Source organism: Triturus cristatus, chromosome 1_2 (genome assembly GCF_964204655.1).
Source record: "Triturus cristatus chromosome 1_2, aTriCri1.1, whole genome shotgun sequence".
NCBI classification, from domain to species: Eukaryota; Metazoa; Chordata; class Amphibia; order Caudata; family Salamandridae; genus Triturus; species Triturus cristatus.
This window is the reverse complement of record NC_140580.1, coordinates 1095606067-1095618660: the sequence shown is the minus strand read 5'-3', so window position 1 is coordinate 1095618660 and position 12594 is coordinate 1095606067. Positions and strand designations below refer to the sequence as shown.

The window sequence follows — 12594 nt, the reverse complement described above, 5'->3', positions numbered from 1 at the left end:
AGCGCTAATGATACCGGATAAGGCATACACCACACTTTTCACAAGACAAGGCTACCCTGCAGCAAGCTCCTCCTCCTCCTGTTAATTTGCATATGCCAAGCAGATAGGTTACTGTTACATTTTCAGGTGCTCAACAGACATCAATATCAACAGATCTAGCCGCAAATAATGCCTCATTCTATCAACATGGCAACATGCAAACCAGTCTGACACCGCGTGGATATACAGATTTGTGCCCACACTGGAAGCCCCCTTATGGGAGACTAGAGGGTGAAACACAGCAAACCAGAATATTGAATGCAATTGAAACATAGTGCAAAACTTTACCGGACAATTTACTGGCAAATCTTACCCATATCTGGAGCTGATGAAATGCACCACAATATTTCACACAGCACAAAATATGCATATCATATACGTTAGTTTTAACACAAAGAGTTCTCACCTGCTTGTGCATGACTCTCTGCTTCATTTCCGGGCTATCTCCTTTGGAGGACGAAGACTGCTGCCTCAGGCGAGCACCAGTGCCGGGCCAGTCGGGGGATGATGACATCATACTCCCACTGGAAGGCCTCGGATAAGGCGCTGTGTTTAGTAACGTGGGAGGGGTCCTCCCTCTTGTCATTGTGGGTGGTGGAGGGGGTGGCTGATCTATCCGCCTCTGGGGGCCGGCACTGTTCTGGCGGGGCATAGTCGGCTGGCTTGTCTTCTCTGTTAGCGACAACTGCCGCCGTGACATGTCCCCAGAACGCCTTGCAAAATCCTCTGTTCCCCCCGGGTTCCCAAAGCCATGTTTGCTCCCCGCCAAGTCCTCGCTGTTACTGTGGGAACTCAGGGAACTATGGCACTCTGACCCCGAGTCCCCCACGCCTCGCGGCGAAACCGGTAACCCTGCTGCCATCTGGTAGACTGGATTCTGAAACGACAATGGCACCAAAAGCTGGAGCCTACCAGGAGTGGTGTCCGAGATCGGGGTCATGGGGGTGTGTCCCGCCCTCCGCACTGTTGTCATACTCACTAAATTGTTTTGAGGTGTCCGTGCTGCCCATAATCCTTGCAATTGTCCGAAGGACGACTGGCTGTCGTTCAAGGAGTCCACAAGACCAACTGCATTCGCTCCATTGTCCAAAATGCGATTGTCCTGCAGGTCCACCATGGAGAGGCTTTTGCTGCCGTTGGAGATCTGCACCTCAGGTTCGTTGGCTTCCGAGTAGCTGGAACTCCGGGCAGGCGAGGGCTGGACGCCGGCAGACCTTGTGACAAAAAATAAGTCCTTGTTTTCAGGAGTTGGAGATGGCAACCTTGTGAAATCTATCAGACTACGGGGAAATAAATAAACAAAGGGAGAGCAGCTTTAAATGCTAAACTGAACCGGAGGAAGCATTAGATAAATGTGAACAAGAGGAGGAGAGAGATGCCAAACGCTTCCTGTAGATCGTGCCAGGGAGGAGGGAAAGACAGAGCGGAGGGGACAGGAGTCTGGGCAACATGGCCAAGGGCGTGACTGAGGTCAGTGAAATACAAAACACAGACACATATACATAATACAGATAAACCTTCCTAGAGGAAAGAGAAGGACATTTTTTTTAAGTTAGCATGGAAAAAGAGGAGATTTAGAGATAGATTTAGAGTTTCATGACATGAGAAAATTGTTTGACCGGTGGAGGTAGTGCGGAAAAATTCTCCTCAGGTGAAGAACCAACTGGTGAAATCTCCTCCGCAATACAATACCCGTGTCAGAGTTAGTCCCGCTGGTAGTTTCTCCACCAAAGGAGAAATCTGAAAGCAGAGGATTTAACACCTATTCACCATATTGGGGAATTAATCGATACCGCCCAACTCCAAATCAGGCCTTAGCTACTTTCTGTGTAGCATCCAAAATTCAAAGCTATATTGCCTAACTCTGGGAAGTGTTCTGCCTGACTCTGCCATGGTATAACATGCAATTTAATTTTCCACCTTTAAACAATGTTTTAATGAAAGTTGAGCACCACTTCATGAGGTCAGCCCTCTATGTCAAACAACAACTCTAGAAAAGTCCATCTGGTCCTCTTATGTCTAATTTAGAGGATTGTGCACACATCTGTTGTAGACATCTGCAGGCCTCTGCCAATGTAGGCTTCTGCGTAGTCAAAGTGAAGAATATCCGGAGCCCGAGGGGCTAAATAAATAAAGATACACGATTTATGGTTAAGGCTCCCAGTTTTACGTCTTTACTGATTTTTAAGTATAAATACAGACAGAAAACCATTAATTTGTCTGCCTGCATTTATTTTCAAGTGTAGATAAAAAATGATTTTGGGTTGCTTTTTGGTGATTCTAAATGCTGTCAGCCATGAATGCCAGGCCATTAGCTGCGCAGACGGACAGCGAAGAAGGGTTAATAAAAGAAATTAATTTTAGTAAAAAGGCTTAAACAGCAGTAAATATGAACAAGCTTGATACAACAATTTGAATGTTTCCAATAAGTGCATGGATTTATCATCTGCGGATTTTCATACGATTGAATCCTGGCAGGCATTCAAGCTAGAGTGCACATTTATCGGTTAAATTAATGTCGAAATAACCAATTTCAGCTTCATATTCTTCACAAAACTCAAAATAAATACGGATAAATAAAGATAAAATTAGCAAATAATAAATATGGATAAATACAGATGGATATGCCCCAACCGAAAAATACCAAAAAAACGGGGGCCCTATGTAAGATTACATTAAGGTTCCTGGACCGGCTGAAGTAGGGTCTATTTAAGAGATCTCCAGTTGTAACTGGTCATGTGTCAGTAGCGCTTCTGGATCTTCCTTTACATTCTGGTCATTAGAATCCTTCTTTTACAACAGGACAACCAAACGTAAAAAGGGCGGGAAAAACCCATAATGTTCAGATTTCCCAATTACATTCTGAAGCGCCTCATCCCTACTGTGTTTTATGAATCGAGCATTATGTAAATATATGTAAATGTATTCCATACATTTAAGGTGTACTAATGCCCCGGGCATGAATAATGTGGTCTTCTGGCCTAGCTGCTGCCTTTGGAAAACAAAAGCGTGGGTTCTAATCCTGGCCTTAACATTTAAAAGAAAACTGATTGGGGGAAAATCACTTAATCTGACTTTACATGAAATTGTGAGATGTAATGAAATTGTGTGATTCAAACAAGTAAAACCCCACAGAATGCACAAAATTGTGTATCATCTCTCAAAACCCCTCATTCAGCTCCACCACTTTGTTGCTCTCTGAAAAGGATAGAATTACATTAATACTCACGTACATTGAAATTGCGGTTCCTGCAGGCATGAATTTGTAATGGAATAAACTTACGAGGGCTATTAGCATGGATGAGTTACTCACACGCGGAATCAGAGAACTTGAGACCTCTATCTGCATGGCATTGGGTGAACTACTCACATCTGGCATGGAACAACTCAAGATATTTGTTCACACGTTACATGAGATGTAACTTGGTAGGAAAATGTTCATATGTTAAAACAGTCACAGCATGTTGCCCTTCCCTTCGGGGAGGGACAGCAATGCGATAAGCTTTTTAACGTATTTCTATATTTTTAAAAACAAAAATAGAGTTTTATTTTACAGTACTTTTCCAAAATACCTTTACCAGTGTGGTCAGCCGACACAAAACGTAGATGCTAATCAGCCGCATATAACGAGCCTGGGCTCATCCGGTCTTGTTCTGGATTTATAGCCAACAGCATAATGAATGATGTGACTTGTAGTTTCAGGTTTTCCTTTATAGCACATGTACCAGCATGCAAAGTGATGCTGGCCAAAAGCCAGGATTGCACGGAGTTGACCGTTTACGGGTAGGCCGCCAGTTGGCCCATGCACATACAGAAGGGATGTCCGGGGTGTCCACTGTAGGGGAAAGAGTGTTCTACTTGGTCAGACTAGGGCAGAAATTAGGCCCCGGCACCAAAATAAAGGTGGCCCTTGTAAGCAAAATAAATAGCTAAAAAATGGCCTATATTTTGAAATTGGGGCAGTTTTTAACTTGTAAAGACACGCTGTATAGGTGTTTTGCTAGGTATAGAAGACTGCATGAATTTGAGCTTACTGCAGGCAATGTTTGTTTTAACATCATGGAAATCAACAGAAAAACCGGCCCAGAAAACCATAAAAACAAGACCATAAACTGCCGAAAACAGTTTCACAAACTGACCTATGACAACAGCCCTTAGCTGACTGCCTGGTTGCTGTATAGGGCAATTCTACCCGATTGCTGTGTACACGTCCTATTTAATTATATGATAATCACTATATAATGGAATTCCATTTAGATTTATCCTAAATTGGACACCACTGGAACAGAACATTAATGTAAAAATTTAAAACATGTGACAGCGTATGCCTGAAGCCAGACCCCGACTGTTAAAAATATGTTGACGCGGCTGCTTTAAAATGAAGTGGAAATTAGATAATGCGTCGCGGGAAAAATACGCCGTCCCATTGCCACATGTCCTGTCCAATAAGTGCCTTTCACCAAACGCACGGAGGCAACTGCTTGTTGCTGTGCTGCATTATGCAAATGAGTATGCAAATTCTAACCGTGCAGTGTACACAACAAACAGTAACTGCAACCTCAGAAGCAACTGTGTTTGTCTGGATTACCAGCATGCTGTAATTATCTCCTAACTTAATCTAGGCCTGTTGTCTAAACACAGCCGAGGCACGCTTCCAGGTTAGGAACGAGGGCCCTGCTTTGCCTAAAATATGCAACGCTCATTCTGATTGGATGAAACATGAGCTCCAAAATGGCTTCACAAAGTGAGAGCTCGAACAAAGCTGGCGTGTTTACATTGAAGCTCGAGGCTCTGGAGCGTTTTGTTCTTCCAGCCTCCGCGAAATTTAAATAGATTTTTTGAACAGTTGTACCACATGCTGAGTAGCATTAGAGATAAAAGCAATGATTACCGAGACAGGCCAACTGCTTCGCTGGTTTCCTCCATGCTAATTGAATTGTTTCCTCCATGCTAATTGAATTGTTAAATACAGCCTATATATACAGCCTATATATACAGCCTATATATAACGAGCCTGGGCTCATCCGGTCTTGTTCTGGATTTATAGCCAACAGCATAATGAATGATGTGACTTGTAGTTTCAGGTTTTCCTTTATAGCACATGTACCAGCATGCAAAGTGATGCTGGCCAAAAGCCAGGATTGCACGGAGTTGACCGTTTACGGGTAGGCCGCCAGTTGGCCCATGCACATACAGAAGGGATGTCCGGGGTGTCCACTGTAGGGGAAAGAGTGTTCTGCTTGGTCAGACTAGGGCAGAAATTAGGCCCCGGCACCAAAATAAAGGTGGCCCTTGTAAGCAAAATAAATAGCTAAAAAATGGCCTATATTTTGAAATTGGGGCAGTTTTTAACTTGTAAAGACACGCTGTATAGGTGTTTTGCTAGGTATAGAAGACTGCATGAATTTGAGCTTACTGCAGGCAATGTTTGTTTTAACATCATGGAAATCAACAGAAAAACCGGCCCAGAAAACCATAAAAACAAGACCATAAACTGCCGAAAACAGTTCCACAAACTGACCTATGACAACAGCCCTTAGCTGACTGCCTGGTTGCTGTATAGGGCAATTCTACCCGATTGCTGTGTACACGTCCTATTTAATTATATGATAATCACTACATAATGGAATTCCATTTAGATTTATCCTAAATTGGACACCACTGGAACAGAACATTAATGTAAAAATTTAAAACATGTGACAGCGTATGCCTGAAGCCAGACCCCGACTGTTAAAAATATGTTGACGCGGCTGCTTTAAAATGAAGTGGAAATTAGATAATGCGTCGCGGGAAAAATACGCCGTCCCATTGCCACATGTCCTGTCCAATAAGTGCCTTTCACCAAACGCACGGAGGCAACTGCTTGTTGCTGTGCTGCATTATGCAAATGAGTATGCAAATTCTAACCGTGCAGTGTACACAACAAACAGTAACTGCAACCTCAGAAGCAACTGTGTTTGTCTGGATTACCAGCATGCTGTAATTATCTCCTAACTTAATCTAGGCCTGTTGTCTAAACACAGCCGAGGCACGCTTCCAGGTTAGGAACGAGGGCCCTGCTTTGCCTAAAATATGCAACGCTCATTCTGATTGGATGAAACATGAGCTCCAAAATGGCTTCACAAAGTGAGAGCTCGAACAAAGCTGGCGTGTTTACATTGAAGCTCGAGGCTCTGGAGCGTTTTGTTCTTCCAGCCTCCGCGAAATTTAAATAGATTTTTTGAACAGTTGTACCACATGCTGAGTAGCATTAGAGATAAAAGCAATGATTACCGAGACAGGCCAACTGCTTCGCTGGTTTCCTCCATGCTAATTGAATTGTTAAATACAGCCTAGTCTGCGCTATCGCAGATCTGCTGTATCATTCTTTTGATCAATTTAATTACATTTTATCAGAAGCAAATAAAAAAAAGGCATTTTAATCTGAGAGGAGATGAGGCTTCTGACCCCGTAATGAAGACATGGCTTTCCTATAACAGCGACACCACCATTTCTTTCAGAGAGCCGTGTTCTGTGCTGTTATTATGTGTCCAGAAATATTGCCGATGGAGGTCAAATTGAAAATCTTGTCGTGGGAAAACAGCCGCTTGAAATTTCTGCTCAAATTATAGTGGCAGCGGAGATTGCCTTTCCATTTCTCTTACCCAGATAATTCGTTCTCTATCGCCATCTTCTGCAGCCCCGCGGAGATCGTGGTGCCGGCATTGGGCGTCGAGGCTGAGGAGTGATCCGATGTGACGGAGACCTGGACACTGGTTGGGTTGGTGAGGGCCGTGCTTACATCCCTTAGAATGCGAGGCAGGGGCCCGAGTTTAGCCACAGTGCCCTGTAAAAACAGACCGGTTACTATAAAACGCTATTTAGGACTTTTTATACAGATGCATGCAAATTAGAAGTCTTGCCATGGGCGGGCACTGTCGATCTAGTGACGCATGCATAGGCTATCTGCAATGAAACCTTTGGACTGGGGTATAGATGGCCAAAGTGGGCACCGTAGCAACATCACAACAGCATGTCTAGATGTTCCAATGCCCTGAGGCCACAGCATGGCAGAAAGGAATCAATTGTTTAGGGCCGCTCCACAGAATGTAATAGGCTTGTGATATTAGCTTGAGCTCTAGTTCCCAGGACCCTCCCCTTTCTCTTGACTTCTGATATAAACATTGCTTTTCGAAGGTCCATATCTTTAACAGGGGATGACCATGGTACAGCAGGATGAAATTCTAAATGGTGCCATGATGGACATGACCACTGACGCCCCCTCTTCCAATCCCGGAATCCCTATTCGATGATGTAAGCATTCTCCAAACACCGTTCCTGCACACCTGGAGCCAAGTCCATTCTGACTGAGCTACACATCATTTAATTAGGTCCACATCCTTGCATCACATTTGGCGTGCATGACCTCTACATGTTGACCCCTTCAGGCCCTGGCTCTCAGCCTTGGATCAGGTCTGCTTGCCTTTCCCATAAGACATTCATGAGAAGACACCTCGACATATGCTAGTAAACTAGAACTAAGAACTAAAGAGCACACGGAAAAGAGCAACACAGTCAAGACATCCATTTTATGAGACCATTAGAACCGGATGACTTCACTAAAAGCAAAACGACCTGTCTCCGTTCTGCTCCAGAAGTATTTTTATTTTACCACCCCATTGCATCAGACATCCCCTTCTGCATCTTTCCTAAAAGCCCCACAACCAGCTCTGCTTACAACCTTTCTGACAGCTCATGGACTACCTCGTAATCTGCTTCTTTCCCCCACACTTCTTCCCCAGAATTTAAATCCTTAAGGCGCTTCCCTTTTGCCCTTCCTGTGACTCCCCTTTTAGGGCTCCTTTCATTGGGCACCTTACCTCTGTCCTCCTTAACCACCCTCTACGATCATTCGGACATTGGTCCCCATGCTGCTTATCATGTCGCTGTAGCAAAAACAGACCATGACTCTCCGCCCCCTCGAATTACGGAGCAGCCCCACAAATCCCTCATACCTCTAGCACTCTTAAACACCTAGCTTTCAACCCTCTTACCTTTTAGAGTCCTGCTCACAATATCCTTAAAGCTCTCCAATCTGGTTTCCGAATTATTCATTCCAGAGAAACTGTCCTTATTAATTCATATTTTATTAATTTTAAAAGCTTTATTAAAAACTTTTACAAAGTAACAGTCATCAACATATCGGAAAGCATTATTACAAGGACGTTCAAAGAAATTACTAAGATATCCGGTAAATATAAAAAATGTCATGAAATAATCAATATCATATTAAAGTTAATCTCCTGCTCTACATTTTAATGATCTACTTTCACCAACTCTGCACATAAGAAGCATCTGCCAATCAGAACCATATATAACCCATTCTAACCCTCCTATTGGAAAAATGATGGTGTATTCTGTATTCCCATATGTCAGGATGGACCTAAGGGAGAGGATGGTGGGTATCAATACATTCACGCTGGTCAGGGATGCGGCTCTCTGCCCACAACACTCCTCGCCACGCCTCTTCGTGCATATTGTTCCCATGCCCTCTCTGTGTGGTTGTAAACTGGGCACATGCATTGAGATTTACGCGTGTCCAATGCCGCTTTGGGATTTCAGACATATGCAAAGGCATCTTTTTTTCACCTTGTGCACTGATTTTACATACGTAGGTTGAGACACGTGTTTTGTGGACCCGTTGCTCCATGAAGGAGATGTGCAGAATGGCAGGTCTCACGAAACAACCATAGATTACCATCTTTGGGTACCGTGTCATCCACAACCTTTGCAAAGTGGCTGTTTCAGCCCTCCCGTGCAGTCACTGCAGGGTGCTCAATTACTTTAGGACGACATATTCGAGGGGGGTCGATATTTTTCTACAAAAGCTGTTTGCGGCTGATATTGTGTTCCTGACACAATTTGTCTATACACGCTTTCTCGACAAAGAGTTCAATGTTCATTCATTTGTAATTAAAACTCTGAAAACATTTTCTTTGGAGCCAGAACACAACAGCCTCCAATTGCACACTCATTAATTGTGTCACTGTTATTGATGAAAGCACACAGTAGCTGTTCCCACGAGCATGCCCCCTCCTCCAATAAAGGATGCATTCACAGGAGCCCCAAAGCAGGACTTAGACTAGAGCGGTTCATGCTTTCTTCATACACACGTGTCCTAAGATGTGGCAGAGAGGGCTTCTAGGTCTGGACTACCTTTTGTACAGTCGGACTTAAGACCCCTCAGATGATCTAAACCGTACCTGGTCCAGCTGCGATATCACCTCTGACAGTAAGGAGTGCAGGGTCGACAACTCGCGGCCAAGGTCGATGTAGCCCTCGAACCCTGCAGTGTTGGAGATGGTTTCAGGATTGGAGATCTCCAGCAGAAAGCGCTGCATGTTGGTCCATTCGTGCTCGAGGAACTGGTTCATAAAGGACATGTACTCCTCCTTACTGCCAAACCTGTTTCAAAGAGGAGGAAGCAAGAGAATCAGGAACCACGGACGCGACCAGCATCAACGGAGGATCAAAAAGATCACAAGATGCCCAGTTTAAAGCACAGAACAGCCAACAAGAAGAGACTCAAGTCAATTTCAGCCCAAGATACTTAATTGTGACCCCTTTATCTCCTGGGCAGATTATTATTGCCAGTCCCATTTCCCAGAGAGCCTTTTAGTTTTCCTTTTTAGGTCGAATCTTCCAGGTTGTGAAGACCTATTGTGGGCTTAGCGAGAACTTAGAGGCTTACAGCCGGCTCATCGCTTACCAGTGATTGGCTCTGGTGTCACTCTCCTGTGCTTGCTTCTTATTCAACGGCTTTCCTCGCTTGTCTATCTTGTGTTTGTCACTTCCCCCCTTCAGAAGAGACTCTTTGCCATTTTCTGACTGGTTTGCTTCTATCCTTCCCATGCTCACTTTTTGGGAACTTTTTTTATTTATGGTTAAACACCCTATGAGATTGATTGTGCTGTCCAGCTCTCTCCATGTCTCCCCTTTGTGTTCCCCCAAAACCCCACCACCTCTTATGCACTTCTCACTGGTCCTTTAGGCTTCTTGCCCGTGTTGTTGTCACTTTTCAGTACTTCTCACTCTTGGCAGTCCCCATGCTCCTTATTCTTCTCTCCCTCCACACTGTATTCTTCTCTCTGTGAGAGCATCTCCACCAACCCCTTATGTTGCTCTCTCTCTCCTGGGATGCCTTTAACCTCCTCACCTCCCCACGCCCCCATTCGCTCCTCTGTTACCCCGCCAGCCCCCAGAGCCCCTTTTTTTGCCCTTTTGCCCTACAAAAATCATTATTGCTTTATTTACAATCCAAGTGGCATCCACCATCTTAAATCGCTAAATTAAAAACATAAGTAATGGCACGCTTGTCACTCTACTGGTGCATAAATATGTTCTGTCGCATGCAATTGCATAAGTCATCGCACATGCCAGTGGAATCACATGGCTGTCAGCAGTGGGCATATTATGCCACCTTTTTCATACTTTTTTTTTTTTTTTTACAATCTGCACAGCGTCATGAAAAACCCACTGCCGCACAACATTGCTAAATGCATTGGCAAAGCGAAATAGGTGCCAATTGTGGGAACTTTTAGCTTTGCTGATGCTTGTTGGCGATGTTTGTTTAAGCAGGGTCCACAAAAAGTCAATTTATTTCCCCGTTCTAGTCCCTTGTGTTCCAACCAATAGCAACTTCCGGCCCGCCTCTCCCCCCCCCCCCCCCCCAACAATTCATCCTTTTTTGCTTGCACATGTTCATGGGAAAACTGTTGCCATTCAGTTTCCTCTTCCATTCCCTGTGCTTAAATCTCACTCGTACTATTTTCTTCACTCCTCCAAGGGCAGATGTTTAATGCCAATTTTGTTTCTTCCCTTGGTGCCCTTTGGAAACCGCCTCCAATTGTATTTTTTCTCTGACCCGCTGCTCCTCTGCAATGTGTGTCTGTGGCCTCCACTTCCTTCTTTTCATGTTGTGCTCTGTTAATAGAAACAGTGGAAAGACTCATTCTCTCCTGTACACTGCCCTTTGAATCTTTCCACTTCCTGTTCTGAGCCTAGGCAGATGTTCAGTCTGCCCTATTTAGAGTGTGCAGCATTGTATTAGAGATTTGTGGATGCAGGACATCTGCCAAAAATAGATGTCCTGACCCCCCTATTTGGAGTGTATTGCGATGTACACATTCTAAACCGGAGGTGGACAGAATATCAGCCAATTTGTGGACAATGCCACACATCAACCAGTCTCGAAAAATGCCCTCTGAACTATAATGTGCCGGGGCGGCGAACCTTTCCCAGTACCTCGACTGACGTTTTAATTTGGACCTGGTGTTAGAGGTACAGCAACGTGTCTGAAACATGAGCATCACATATTTTTGGGAGGTGTGCACCCCGAATGTCGACCCCTGAATATCGATGGGCGACCATTTTAAAGACAAAATAATGTACAAAATATCGACAGGTAAGTAAGTCTAGGTTTGTAACCTAACTTTGACTATATACCTATGCAGTACATATGTCTGCAAGGTACCCAGATGTCAGGAATACTAAATCTATACTTCACTACATGCAGGGCCACTGGAATTATGCGACAGAGGATGACCAAATTATGTGGCAGGATTAACTAAACAATGCAGCAAGAAAAGGAAAATTTCACCCAGAGTCAACATGGCAGATGAGAAGGGCCACCAGTATCAGCCTTGAGATGCTTAATGTCGCTCTACATTCGGAAGCATCTCATTGACCTAGCTGTGTGTAGGACAAAAGCTATCTACTTACTCCATTGAGATGCATTGGCTGTTATACTCTGTGTGTCATATAAGGAGTTACAACTAGATACTCTACATCTAAGAGAGCATCAAATGAACCAACTATACCCCTACCAATCTTGGAATAATATCCACTGTGAGATCCGGTGTGTGAGGAGGGGGTGGCAGCGTCTGGGAGGGGGAAGTGGGGAAGGGTCCTTGGAGTTCCAGCACTGCCTGGGCAGTTGCATAAACACACTTTCCCTTCCCAACAGCTGATGCAAAGGCATCTTACGCCCTCTCTCGTGTCCTGGGGAAGTCGCAAAACTGGCAATGGTCTACAGAAGTAGAATCCTCCTCTGGGTCACAGTCTCCAGTTCATCCTGGGATAAAATCTCTACACCGGGTGCCTGTATGCACGACTCCAATGCCGTCTGACACCATGGCAGCAACATGCAAGACTCTTAAGTTTGCAAATATTTTCCTTTCTTCTTTCCTACCCCACCAAAGCCTCTTCTGGCCACACCAACATTCAGAATGATGCAAGTGATAAGAGTTTAAACTGTCAGCACTTGTCTCATTGTCCCTGGGCAGCTGCACACCTAATGGTACAGCCCTGCTCCTTAACCCTTGTTGACTGATGTCACCATTCCTAGCACAATTTAATTGCCACTGCTAAAAGGAGAATTATCCTTATCTGTGGCACATGGAGCCAGTGCAGGCGACAGACTTAGTAAGAAGTCCATCGAGGCATCATCACTGGAGGCGTGACCTTGCACAGACAAGGCACCCATCCTTCACCAGGTCTTTTGCGTCCCTAATTGGC

At 44.5% G+C, this 12594-nt stretch overlaps 1 protein-coding gene across 17 annotated transcripts in view; it reads right to left on the bottom strand.

Moving 5' to 3' along the window:
- Positions 1 to 12594, bottom strand: part of DAB2IP (DAB2 interacting protein) — a 1477580-nt gene that overhangs the window by 93886 nt on the left and 1371100 nt on the right. For 11 of the 17 annotated variants that reach the window (XM_085613689.1, XM_085613692.1, XM_085613691.1 and 8 more), the window contains 3 exons: positions 9282 to 9483; positions 6684 to 6865; positions 446 to 1319 (listed from right to left, as the gene is read on the bottom strand). In XM_085613689.1, the coding sequence (XP_085469815.1) occupies positions 446 to 1319; positions 6684 to 6865; positions 9282 to 9483 (1258 nt within the window). The remainder of the gene's footprint in view (positions 1 to 445; positions 1320 to 6683; positions 6866 to 9281; positions 9484 to 12594) is intronic. The other 6 variants (XM_085613695.1, XM_085613688.1, XM_085613702.1 and 3 more) reach the window with 1 other exon arrangement.